Source organism: Adiantum capillus-veneris, chromosome 10, assembly GCF_014529385.1.
Source record: "Adiantum capillus-veneris isolate H3 chromosome 10, ASM1452938v2, whole genome shotgun sequence".
Classification (NCBI taxonomy): Eukaryota; Viridiplantae; Streptophyta; class Polypodiopsida; order Polypodiales; family Pteridaceae; genus Adiantum; species Adiantum capillus-veneris.
Window position 1 is genome coordinate 145,500,002 of NC_140940.1, and position 14,248 is coordinate 145,514,249.

The following is a 14,248-nucleotide window of genomic DNA, read 5'->3' on the forward strand; positions in this document are numbered from 1 at the left end:
TCCTCCCATCTCTTGATTTAGCCTCATTGTATATATGTTGTTTTTCATTGGGAGAGTCTCCCATCTTATGTTTGTTGTAGCCCTCTCTTGCAAAGGTGGTTGTAACCCCATGGGAAGTTTCAGTAACTAATAGAAGGATCTTTTTCTCCGAAAAAAAATAAAATGTGTGAACGCATGCATGTATTTGAGAGAGAGAGAGAGAGAGAGAGAGAGAGAGAGAGAGAGAGAGAGAGAGAGACACCCCACAAAATCAGCCCTCTCAAGTCCCCTACGCCTCTTTTATACTTACTAGCATAGAGCCTTCTAACTTCAAGTGGCCATTCAGATTTACGTCCATCATTCATGAGTACTTGCAAATGCACAGTTCAAAGTGCACTCTAGCACATATGATACATCGCTTGCCACACTTATAATCAACACGACATTGAAGGGACGGGCTCTACATGTCTAAGCTACATGCTGACGCCACATACTCTTGTGGGAAGAATTCTCAATAGCAATAAAAAGTTGAACAATACCAGAGCAATGGCATTTGTCAACTCGTGGGCATCAACCTCAGCTACTCACATGACCCTCTCTGCGTAAGTGATTGTTCCAAGGCACAGTTGGGCGTTGGTAACCTTCACTGGTGTAAAGCTATTTGCATAGCTCTCCTTGAGTGGAGCTAGTTCTCACACACATAAATAAAGATTTCTCTCAGTCAGCAACCTCAGATTGAGGGTTTGTCTCCCTTATATTCCTCGTCTCTTAGCAGGGAGAAGCAGGACAAAAGAATATGGTGCTATCAACACAAAAAATACAGTTGCAAGGCAGCAGCCACTCATGCACCGGAATGATGCACTGGTAGATGCACCTCATGCATGGTCACTCTCTCTCAGTTTGATGCTTCCCACATTGTTCCTCCGGCATGCGCTCCAAAACCAACCAGAAATCAGTGCTAAAAAAGGAATGACATCATACTGTAGACCTAAAGGGAGGGTAAAGTTGTTTTCCATCAAAACAGTTAAGTGGTTATAAATTGCTTTATCAATGCCTCCGATATACTAGCCACAAAGGAGCTCTCCTAAATTCAATAATCGTCACTATATTTTGATAGCGAAAACATGGTATATCATTATGTTCGGTCGTCATTTGAGGAATTAAAAGTAATACTTACAGCTAAAGCATCTTCAAATTGTTGCTTCCACAAATACTTCGTATAGCTCCATGATTGCATCTCTCCAGCTCCTACAATTGCAAGGAGGCAACTAGGTTATAAGAAGGCCATGCTTCTAAAACTCCCTGATCTATAAAAAAATGCCATGCATTACAATGGAGAGCAGGTAAACATTCTGAATACAAAAAGAATCAATTTCAAAAGCCTTACAATAAATGGAAAATTCATGCATGTACTACCTATGTGACCATCATCCTCCTCCAGTAAGGCACTCACTGCACCCTCTGAATCTGCACTGCCTTCAGAGGATCTTTCTAGGGATGAATTGAAAGCTGCAGTCGTTATAAAAGTTTTTTCAGAAGGAATCCAGCTCTCACGTTTAATCTGGTCCAAACTAATAACGAGAAAACAAGATTCAGTACACTGTCCACATTGACGTCACAAAATCAACCTCTGATGTTTGCTATCCATAAGTAGCAGCCCTTTTCAAGAGAATAAATAACGGATACTTTGTTTCTAGAATCAGCAACAATACCTTCCTTAAGCCAGGTCCTCAGACATGAGCAAGAAAAGCAATCTTGAAGCAACTTCGACATCGAACACAAAACAGACAAGACATGTCCCAAACACCAGCAAGAGCAGTTGGACACACAGACCATTATCGCTTGGACATCATCGCTACGAAAGGCCCAAGAAATTTGGCCTGTGAAATGAGATCTAGTTTGAAAACGATGACCTCCAATTCTTTATCTCAACCACAGGAAACTTACCTTTGTGCACCTCTCTACAAAACTTGCCTGATTGAGCATCAGTTTGGAATGAAATGTTAGAAATATTTCACAATTTTCAGCGACGAGCTCCAAGGGATGCTTCTTAGCACAAATGCACTAGTTCTGGCCAAGTCAATGGTGCTTATGAACTCCACTGTAGACCATTGAGGCAAGGTTAGGTTTTAGCATAAGCTTCGTCTAAAATAAGACTTGAAAGTTGCAAGATACATGAAGATTTTATTCTTCTTGCACTGCCACCAATTTTTAGAGAACAAAAGAGGACTGCCGCAATGATACTATAGTAGAACCAGAGCAGAGAGAGGGAGCACTAGCAAACAAAGCAGTTGAGCACGGGAAGAAAGTCAACCCCACAAGAAAGAAGAGCCTTAGACAGCCACTTTAGTCTTAGAAACCCCACATTAGCTTGTTTTTTTAGGCACCTTTTGCCTGCATGTAATGTTATGTTGTTGGTTTGCTGTAAATGAGGGTAAAATATAGGGGTGATGTGTTGTTTTGCCAATATCTTCAGTTTTGTTGTGTAAAACGGTAAACCTCATGAAACTCAAGAGGATGATGCTACAAATAATTCAGGAGGTGACCATATATTTTTCTCACACTTGCTAGTCAAAAGTGGCCAAATTGGGAGCTAATTTTCTGCTATGTTTTAAGTGCTTAGCCATATGGACCAAGACAGGATAGAAAGAGGGTCATAGCAGTATAACGGCCACTAGATCTCCTTCGGATTGAAATGGAGTTGCCGGATGACAACCTGCTCAGAGATTCTCTAAGGAGATTGCTAAAAACCTTTGGTGCATCTCCAGCTCATTCTCTAATTTGGTAAGTAGTTTGCTACAAGTGAACAATAAAGAAATGCTAAAGAGATGCCAATCTTTGGGGACAATCTAATATTGTTTTCTCTCCCCCACTCTCTCACTTTACATGTGGCACGTAGGATTTCATCCATGTCCACGACAAATAATGACCCCGCATTTATGGATTGGTCCAGGTTTTAGAATGTTGTCCAGGCCTTAGAAACTAGCGTATACACCTCAGATATTAGTGTTGGCTGGCCAACACCAGCCATGTCCATGGTCCACGGGCCTTCCCCATTTTACACTCGCAATGCATTTGTCCTCAGACCTCCAATTCTTGTCCCCTTCGCACGTTTCAAGAGCTTTCGAAGAAGATAAAGAAAACTGAAGTGGAACAAAATAAAATCAAATAGAAGCGAAGATGCACATCTTGGTGACATACCTCGCTCTTGAAAAGAATGCAAGCAGACCCTTTGCATGCCTGTGAAAAAATCCACACTAACACATGAAATGGATGGTAATTTGGACAGCCCGCGTTAATTGCATCATTGCAGTCACTCATATCAATACCAAATGTCTTTGGCAAAAAGTGTAACAACAATCCTATGTGCTCACATAAGTGTTAATCAAATCTTTCTTGATGTCAAACCAAAAAAAAAAAAATCCCAAGAAAAAGATGCTTCCATTAGTTAATAAGAATGGCCCATTGGGCTACAACCACCTCTACTAAAAAGGGATATATCAACAACATAAGGAGACTCTCCCACTCACAAAACAAAAGATGTACAATGGGAGCTAAATCACGAGATGTGACAAGGAAAGAGCCACACAAGTGGACGGTAGTCCTGGACCATGGTGAAGAAAGACCCCGGGCGCCAAAGTTGCAGGAAAGCCTCTCTACTCTCCCGCATGTAGCCGGAGCTGCCCTGGAGTCTCTCGAACTCGCCCCTGAGAGTGTGAGCTAGCTCCAACCAAAAACACGAACAAGCTGGGTGTCGCGCCCTGACCAAAGAAAGTTCCTGATCAACCCCTCAAGCTGGCTGATACAGGAGTTCGAGAAGATCCAGCAAGACGTGATGTACCACATAGTTTTCAACAGCGCCTGGTTGGCCACTACAACTCTGTCTGCCAAAGAGAGTTATGCCAAACTCCAACGCGGCAACTTCCTCCTATTGGACAGGAGGAGGGGAGCAGTCTGCTGCTTAGGGGACAAGTCCAAGCCAACCTGACCACCCAGATATTGTACTAGAGTCCCTAGGGGGATCCACCTGAAACCCTCACCTAGCGACCAATCAGGCGTAGGAGCACTGCCAACCATAGTGACAACCCGAGACAGAAACGGCAAAAACGAAAACAGAAAAAACGGAGTTTCGGAGTTTCAACCAAGTTTGAAACGGTTAAGAAACGGGGGGGGGTTTATTTATTAAAAAAACCAGTTTTATATTTAAAACAAGAAGCCTAGAAAGATAAGTCATTGACCTTATTATATAGAACGTCAGAATTCATGCGACAAAAACTTAGAACCTTCAACCTACGTTCTACCAATGACCACTTTGAACTTTGAAGAAGGTCTGCAACGTTCAAACTTAGACTCAAGAGACGTTCAATTCGAAGACAGTTTTCAATGTCATAAAAAGACAGTCGTACATGATACTACTCAATGCCAAGAAACTAAGCAAAAAGTGATTGAGTCATAAGTGAAGACTCAAGAGCCATAACATGTCCAGACTCCAAACCCATAAATCACCGCAATATAAAAGATAGGATTCATAAACATAAAGATAAGCAATCCATTGAGCCAAACCCAACATAGTCATCTAATGGAATTGTTGATGCTCGAGAATTTGAGCCTTGGGGTTAGAAACGGCGTTTCGTGTCACTATACTGCCAACCAAGAAAGCCACTATCTTCCTCCAATTGATCAGTGCGCCTCATGCACAACAAAACACCTCTAGAGCCTGCACACACCTGTGCACATTGGCCTCCTGGCCCTCCACATACAAGGCTGAGTCATCGGCAAACTCAGCGTTGAGTAGCTCATCTCCCCTAATAGGGACACAAGATGTGGGAGGAGCAGCTCAACAGAATGTGTGTGAGAGAGCCCCTTATTCTCCTAATTAGTAAAGAATAAGGTGTGTACAAGTAATGGGCGGTAGGACGTCTCTGACATGTCCGACCGGGGTAAGAGGCACACCGCCTTTACCCCAACAATCTCCCACTTAAAGGCGAATGTGCCGATAAGTGGTACTACTATAAGACCTAGTAGTATGTACAATACGTAAGGGAGAAAATGTAACAGACTTGGACACTCCAAGTCAACAATCTACCGCGACAGCATAAATAACCACTTCAAAACAGTTCACAGTTCACAATTGATTCGGCATTGGCCCGGCGAAGTTCCATGCCTAGAGATATTGGCCCCAAAGACTAACGTCCCTTTCGGTATTTCTTTTTGTATTAATCTGTGTTCAAAGTACAAGAGTGTCGACAGGCGCTCACACTCAAACTCTGCGTCCAGATGCTCTGAGTTGTGAGAGGCATGCTCACCTATTTAAAGATTACAAGGGTTGCTAAAAGCTTGCTAAAAGCAGAGCCCAAAAACTGAAAATCAAAAGCTCTGATAAAATAAAGCAAGTTCTCTCTCTCTAGCCATACTTGGCCACAAAATAAAGCAAAAGGCTCTCTCTCTCTCTCTCTCTCTCTCTCTCTCTCTCTCTCATCTCTTGCGTTGAATAAAAGCAAAAGCCAAAAAGCTGTCAGAAGCTATCCAAGACTGCCGCTTGCTTTTATTCCCAGCTTCCGCAAAACGTGCTGGCGTCCGTACAGCCTGCCACGTCAGCTTGCCACGTCAGCAGGGTCAATTACAGCCACGTTAGCATGCAGGTCAGCAGCCAGCCACATCAGCATTCCGCGTTTTTGCAATTCCCAGGACGGGTAGAGAGTATGTGTGTGATGGGCAGCCACGTCACCGTTTGTGATATACCCCCCTCTTGAAAGCAAGGTAATCGCCCTCGATCTAAGTTGCATTTATACACCCGTATATTAAATTTGTATGTATATTACGTAGTTATACGTTGTATAACCGTATTATACGCGTTTATCCGAATAAAATTTACTTCGATTGAAATATACTATTATTTGATCGAAATATTGTTAGACTTAAAAAGAAAGGTGCTGTGGCAGTTCGTTCAAAATCCCGCGATAGCGATTGTTAGAGAGAGGTAGAGACAATTGCTAGAGAGAGAGAGCAGGTACAGAGCGAGCAGAGCAACCCGCGCCGAGACAAACAGAGCAAGTAATTTCTTTTTTTTACTGTTTTTTATTTAATTTTTTTTGTAATTTTTTTGCTAATATTGTTGTTGTGGAGCTTTGCTCGCACCTCGGTGTTAGTTTACGTTTTGTTTTCTACTAACGTTGTTGTTGCGGAGCTTTGCTCACACCTCATCGTTAGTCTGCAGGTTTAGACACCCGTCCTTGACTGCGTTGATCCTCGTGACACACTACAAGGGGGGTTAGACTTTAGACGCTTCGTCCTTGACTGTTGCTGACCTCCGTGTCGCACTGCAGGGAGTAGCTTAGGTTGTTCAATCAAACTTTCTGTCCCTGGTTGTTGCTGACCACCGAGTCGCACTACAGGGAGGAGTTAGCTAACTTACATCTTTTCTTCCTAGTTGTTGTTGACCATTGCGTCGCACTATTGGAAGATCGGATTAAAAAAAATAGATTCCTCGTCTCTGGTTGTTGCTGACCACCGTGTCGCACTGCAGGGAGAGGTTTAGGGTTGTTAAATCCATGGTTGTTGCTAACCACCGTGTCGCACTGCAAGGAGATTGGATTTAATAGATTCTTCGTCTCTAGTTGTTGCTGACCACCATGTCGCACTGCAGGGAGGGGTTTAAGTTATCAAATCCATCGTCTTTGGTTATTGCTGACCATCGCGTCGCACTGCAAGGAGATTTGATTTAATAGATTCCTCGTCTCTGGTTGTTGCTGTCCACCGTGTCACACTGTAGGGAGGGGTTTAGGATTTTTAAATCCATCGTCCTTGGTTGCTACTGACCATCGCGTCGCACTGCAAGGAGATTGGATTTAATAGATTCCTCGTCTCTGGTTGTTGCTGACCACCGTGTCGCACTGTAGGGAGAGGTTTAGACTTTTTAAATCCATTGTTCTTGGTTGTTGCTGACCATTGCGTCGCACTGCAAGGAGATTAGATTTAATGGATTCTTCGTCTCTGGTTGCTGCTGACCACCGTGTCGCATAGCAGGGAGGAGATATATATGTTACATCCTTCAATCCTCAATGCTTTAACCATCGCGTCGCACTTTAGGTTGATTGAATTTGATAGATTCCTCGTCTCTAATTGTTGCTGACCACCGTGTCGCACTGTAGAGAGAGGTTTGGTAGTATTAATTCTTCGTCCCTGACAGCTGCTGGCTTCCGCGTCACACTACAAGCCGATTGTTATTATATGTTTTTTCCTCTTTGATTGTTGCTGACCACTGCATCACACTGCAGGAAAAATTATATATGTTTTAAAGTCTTTCATTACTCTTGTTATTATGATGCATAAAATGTTTCGATCTTTCATTACTTGAGGTTATTATTGTCCATGAAATGTTTTTGTTTAGAATTATTTACAATCATATATGTCAAATTTTTATCTATTCTAGGTTTACCTTACTTATATTTGCTTCATGTATTTTCAAGCTTCAGTCATGGTGGAGACAAAGTTAACGCATCAACATCGCAAAATCATTAGTGATGCTCTGATTTTGTCTCTCTATGGAGCTTCAGACGATCATTTGCGAGGAGCATTTGATCCACTACAGGCAAAGTTCGATGATTTTGTGATTGAGCTTGTGGAACAATGTTAGCTGAAGCTGTGCAGTGCATTCCCAATTTCGTTTGACCTAGCTCTGCGCACTAATGGAGTGATGCATAACACAGTAAAGCAATTATTGGGTCAGGTCACTAGAAGTTTTGAAAGTATGATTCATCCAGAAATCAAAACCAAACCTGGAATCAAAGAGCGAATGCAGCTTATAGCACAGCTACATTCAAAATTAAAGAGCAAAGATAAGATTGAAGGCTCTTCAAAACGTCCTAGGACAGAAGAGGATGTACCTCCTCCATCAGGTGCTCAACCCTTAGCTATACACCTGGATGATACAATATATCCTCCTGTCCTACACTTACTTGGGGAGCGAGCATTCCATCTTTCACTTGCAAGCACCCCCTATTAGGTGAGGGACGTTTTGCAAACGTGAAACAAGTATCAGTGGCTCATCCTCTCTTCCAAGATCCTGTCTATGCGGCAAAGATCTACAAAGACCAAACAGGAAGCAAGCCGACATTACAGATCGTGCTAGAGGAGGCAACTGCTACAACTATTCAACATTGTGGCATGATATTGCCTCGTGCTCTTGTTCGGTATAGCAAAAGACCTATGCTGATCTTCAAGCTTTGGAATGGAGGTCATCTTGAGCAGTGGATTCAGGCATGTCATCATGATGGAAGCAAGTCTGCAATCAGAGAGTTCCAACACACGTCTGGAACTGTCCAGCAGTTCACAGACAACATTTTGCCAATCTGTAATGCTCTTTTGTAGACGATTAAATTCGTACATAGTCACGAATTCATTCACAATGATCTTCTACTTCATTTTGGCGAGCGACGAGTGTATGCTTGCATTGCGGACTGGGGTCTCCAACATTTCCCAAGCTGCCAAATCTCACCCCTCAATGTAGAGCTCAATTTGAACGAGATTATTCATGGACTGCCCCTGAAAATATCAACACAAATTCTCCTCCATTCACCAAGGCATCTGATATATGTCTCTCATATATTCTTAGACGCTTAATTGCGTGTATTCGAGAGTCCGCTGAGGTTCTCAAGCGCGAATGCGAAATGTAAATAAACATCTTGCTAGTGGAAAATCCCCCAAACCCTCAGACAGACCTAAGATATGGGATTTATACCTATGTTTGAATGGAGGCCATAATGTTGGCTATCATATTGTAACCGAATCTGGCTTGAGGCCTGTTGATGATTAAACCATTAATCAACCTTTTTGACATTAATGGTGTGCAATGTGTGATGATATTTAGTGTGGTGATTTCATTAATGGTGTTCAACTACGTCTTTAAAGTTCTTCAAGTTAAGGTTTTAAAGTATTTCAAGTTGGATCGCTCAATTCTCTAAAACAACTCTCTTTTCCAATTGTTGAGACCTATTTCACTAAAGTTTATTATTTTGCATTTCAGTTATAGAAGATATTGCTCCCGACCAGAATGCACAGCAGCTAAATGATCCTTTGCTTAATCATGCATTGGCTCAGCAAATTTACAAAGAGGAAGAGATTCGAGCGGCTCAAGGAGATCTCAGCGCTTTGGCTACAACCCAACAAGACGAATCAAAACTTCAAGGGGAGCCACTGAATTACAGGGAATGCAAACAGCTATGCCCGAATCACTTCGTACCCAACACATTATTTCGAGTCAGTGGAAATGCTAAACCTTCCGCTCCCTTGAAGGTTTCAGATTTGCAACACACTGTCCTCGCAAGAAATATCCTTGCAAGATTTATCCAAGTGTACAGATCACCACCAAACAATAATCAAGTGGCAATTTACTTTGTACAACAATGCTGTTGCTACTATGTATTGCGGCTCAAAGTTGATTGGAACGATCATCCCACTACAGGAGGTATTGGCAAAATATGCCGAGCCGAGAAGATTCATGCACGAGAAGCTAATCAAGAAGAACCTCCTCGCAAGAGAGGATATACATACTTGCCCGAAGAAACCGCAGTCATTGAGCACCTTGCAACCCAAGGTGTGGATTTGCAAGTCAAGGAGAGACCCCAGCCATTCTGTGCGCTCGTATAGCAGTTTTAGAAAGAAAGTTGGCATAGTACGAGGCAAAGTATGGGCCTGTTAATAAAGAAGAGATGGGCAATGCGGGTGCAAGCGATTCATTTGGCCAATCAGAATTTCGTGTATCTGATCTTTTAAGAGATGCAACCCATGATTTAAATTAAATATCCCTCACAATACTAAGCTCTTTTTGTATTTTAAATCTCAAGATTTGTAACAAAAACCCCTTTTTGGTATGTAAATCTTTATTTATTGCAACAAATAAACATATCGGCTGTTGTTACAATTGTGTAAGTTTTGTTCTCTCTCCCTCTCTTTTTGACAATGATATGGAGCAGATGGAGAGAAAGGGAGACAAAGAAAGAAGAAGAGAGAGAGAGAGAGAGAGAGATTTTGAAGCTAAACTCTACATAACTTTCGTATTGCAAAAGTGATAGAGAATACAATACAAACTTTATAGCTCATCCGTCCCCTCAATCACAGGCACCATGTCATCAATTTCTTCAACATCTGAACATTCTGGATCAATATCTTCCGGGTTCCATTCCAATTCATCATCGGAGTTGAGCTCATTTGCAATTTTTTTGTGTGTTTGAAAGCGGCCGACGCTTTCTTCTGTGGCACGTGTGGCTAACTTCGCTGGCTTGTACATAAGTCGCATGTTACAAAATACATAAACCAAATCTGCAGCTCATTTAGGACTTAATCGATTTCTTTTTTAATATGCACAAAAGCAAACGAAGACCAATTTCTTTCACAGCTACCACTCGAAGCGACAATAGACAATACTCTCACAGCCACATATTGAAGTTCCACTTTTTCTCCACCGTACTCTTTCCACCAAACTGGTGCGCTCATCGTTTTGATAGCATCTATATGCCAAGGATCCTCAAACATTCCTTCTTTGCTAGTATATGCCGTCTTCTGTGTGTACCACCTAGTAGTTGAGCACACACTTTCTTAAAATCACTGATCACTTCATCGTTTGAAGATTGCTCATGCATCTGGAACTTAGGAACTAAAACAAAACCTGCTCCATCCAAAGGTGTATGCAGCTGCTCCAATTGTCTTTTGACAAACGACATCATCATGGCTTTCTCTTTTCGAGCATAAGATGTACAGTCTTTTAACTTGCGAGTGGCTTCAAGAAGTGCTCTCTTTGCCTTGAGCGCCCACTCCGGAAATTTTTCTTCAATACCTCTTGGGGAAATTTTGCAAGCTAAAACGTTTCCAGGAAATTTGTACACATGTTCTTTTATCCTGTGCGCATTTCCGCTAAATTTATGGCCGCAGGTCTTACACTTCAACTTTGATGTAGTCTTAAAACTAACCAATTCGTCTAGGTAGTTCCACTCATATCCTTTCACCATCTTCTTAAGGTCTGCAAACTCAAACAGAACTAATTACTAAATACACATCTAGAATCAAACTCTCATACCATTTACATTACTTTATTTATCAATGTTTTCAACCTCTTTGATTAATAAGTACCAAAAATAGATTTTTTTCAAGTGTGAGCTCTCACTTTACACCTGAATCATGATAAATAAATCACTCAATCTATCTCAATAATTTCCAAGTGTGAGTAAACTCTACACATAGCAAGTTATTTTTTAAAAACCTATCTAAATTAAGAGTGAGTGTAACTCTACACAGGGCAAGCAATCGAAATTCACTACTTCTATAAATCTCTTTTAGGTCTGAGAATACCTCTACACAAAGAGAGATTATTATTTAATCTACCTAGATTGTCTGTACTCTACACATGACAGACAATCATTAGATAAATCTAACCTAAGTTACTTCCACATGTGAACATAGTTCAACACACAACAAGTAACTCCTCACTGTAACTATCTAACTTAAGTTACTTCTAAGTGTGAACATAGTTCAACACAAAGCAAATAACTGCTAACTTTACTTTTATTGAATCACTTCCAAGTGTGAGTTTCCTCTACACAATGCAGGTAATCATTAACTACCTTACTTAATTTACCTCTCAGTGTAAGATATACTTCACACAGAGCAGATAAAGAAAATCAACTCCAAAAATAAAAACACATTTTGTTTAAAGCTCTAAATTTCTATTAAAAAAATCAATAACATTAAAACTGATTTTTTTATATTTTTCTTCTTGTTGAGGATCACCTATAGATAAGAAGAGGAGAAGAGAGCTCAATGGAATGAGCAACACAAGCCGTTTTCACAATACATAAAGAAACTTATTTCGATCGTAATATTAGTTCGATCAAAATATTATTCGATTGAAATAATATTACGATCGAAATGCTAATAAACTATATGATACGGTGGTTTTGCTGATGTGGCACCATATAATACGGCTGAATAAAACTAGGTATCGTATAATACGTTCGTTTAAAGCGTATTATACGTACACCGTATTACGTACAATGCAACTTAGCCCTCGATTACGCCTGCAAAAGAGACAGAGGCCATAAACTCTCTTAGCAGACACTGACTGTTAGTACCTACGCACTAGGAGCACACATCTAGCACATGTACCAATCGACAGTCACATCACACGACATCACAGGACATCGCTAGACATCACAGGACAAATCACATTCAACATTCATTCGGATCTTAGACCATGATTTATCGGCAATACAGTTAGCAATCGCATCTAGATCCACACAGGACCTTCAAAGATGCCCGATTGACTAACCCCTATTGCAACCATGTCTATTCGAGATCATTCATACCAAAATGTTGCAGTCATTTCTTCTATCAGTTCCCGCACTTAAAAACAAGTCAAGAACAAATCAATTTCATATTCAGGAATTCCATTTCACAAAGTCATACAGCAGAATACTGTCAGCTCTTAGTATCCCTGAAGCTCAAAGAGACATCAGTGACTCTAGTATTCTAAAAATCAAGGCATTTGTTGACAAAGGAGCGGAGTAACTCCCCTCTTGTGCAACCCACTGCACCAGACCTTCGGCCAAGCTGAATTCGGGGTTCCATTTGGAGTAGACTATGATAAACCAAAAGCTTCAAGGTAAAGGTTCACAATTTGAGGAGTATCTGCTAGGTCCACCTCCTCCATCCAGTTCGCATCCAATGCAGGATAGTTCTTGAACTTAACCAAGAACCGCCTTCGTACTTTACCCTTATTCTTTCTGTCCTTATGTGCCAAATCTATTCAGGAACAAGGATCTCCTCGTTTTCCTCCACTTCGGGTTGCTCATCGAGCTCCCCATCTTCGGACACATCTCCTTTAAAAGGTTTCAAGAGATTCACATGAAATGCATTGTGAATCCTCCAAGTGTCAGGCAGTTTCAATCGGAAGGAGACATCATTGATCTTTTCGGAGATCTGGAAAGGTCCGTAGTATCTCATACTAAGCTTTGGAAAAAGCCTCTCCTTTCCCTTCTTTCTCAGGCGTGCCTTCTAAAAACGTAAGAGCACCCAATCATCCTCCTTCAATTTCAAATCGCAACAATGGCGATCCGCTACCTTTTTCTGTCTTTCGTGAGATTTCTGCAAAATCCCATGAACCTTGGCAAAACCCGTGTCCAAGTTGTGCATGTCTCGTCGGCTTCAAAAATCTTATCTTTCGTGCTTAGGAAGGGTGCAACCTTCGTAGCACCTTCCATAATCTCAAATGGTGCCTTCCCCATCAAAGAGTGTACCGTGTTATTGTAGGCAAATTCCACCAAAGGTAGATACTTTTCCCATTGAGTCTTCTGATCCGAGATATAAGACTTCTAAAACCACTGAATTGGCAATCTCAAATTGCTCGTCAGTCTGTAGGTGGAAAGATGACGAGAACTGCAACCGCATGCCAATGTTCTCCCAAATTGCCTTCCAAAACAAACTCGTGAATCTGGGGTCCCTGTCGGAGATAATCGTCTCGGGCATGCCATGTGATCTGAAAATCTGGGCCACAAACAGTCTCGCTAAGTGATCCGCTTGACTATTTTCTTTACTGGAATGAAATGAGTCTGCTTGCTAAACCTGTCAATAACAGTCCAGATACCATCGTGACCACTCTATGTTCTCAGGAGATCAAAAATGAAATCCATTGCAATACTTTCCTAGGGGCGGGTGGGTATGGGCAAAGACTGTAACAATCCCTGTGCTTTATGCCTGTCAAACTTGACCTTTTGGCATACCAAGCACCTGTGCACAAACTCGTCCACATCCTTCTTGAGTCTCGGCCAAAAGAAATATCTCTCTACCCCTTTCATGATGGTAGCAATGCCACGGTGACCCATAGACGGTGGACAGTGGCATTCAGTCATAACCTTTTCCCTCAACAGCTGTGTAACGCAGAGCATGGTTTTTCTCATCAAGTAGCCATCCCGAATGGAATATCCCGCTACTGTCTCCCTATCCAATATCCGTGTGAAAACGTCTGCAAAATCTGTATCCGTGGCATACTGATAAATCATATCCTCGAAGCTCCTATGGTGAATCGCGGAAATAGCCATAGCCAACGGCTTCCGAGACAAAGCATCTGCCACCAAATTCTTATGTCCCTAAACATAGACAATCTGGAAGTGAAACTGTGACAAGATGTTCGCCCACCGAATCTGCTTTTTTGATAGCTGCTTCTATGAAAAGAAGTAGCATAAACGTTGGTGGTTTGTAAAGACAGTAGAATCCGCTC

The 14,248-nt window shown here is 41.6% G+C and overlaps 1 protein-coding gene across 2 annotated transcripts in view; it reads right to left on the reverse strand.

Moving 5' to 3' along the window:
• Positions 1 to 14,248, reverse strand: part of MHX (magnesium/proton exchanger) — a 115,635-nt gene that overhangs the window by 6,072 nt on the left and 95,315 nt on the right. For both annotated transcript variants that reach the window (XM_086522159.1, XM_086522160.1), the window contains exons 4-5: positions 1,396 to 1,550; positions 1,157 to 1,227 (exon numbers count right to left, since the gene is read on the reverse strand). In XM_086522159.1, coding sequence (XP_086378285.1) covers positions 1,157 to 1,227; positions 1,396 to 1,550 — 226 coding nt within the window. The remainder of the gene's footprint in view (positions 1 to 1,156; positions 1,228 to 1,395; positions 1,551 to 14,248) is intronic.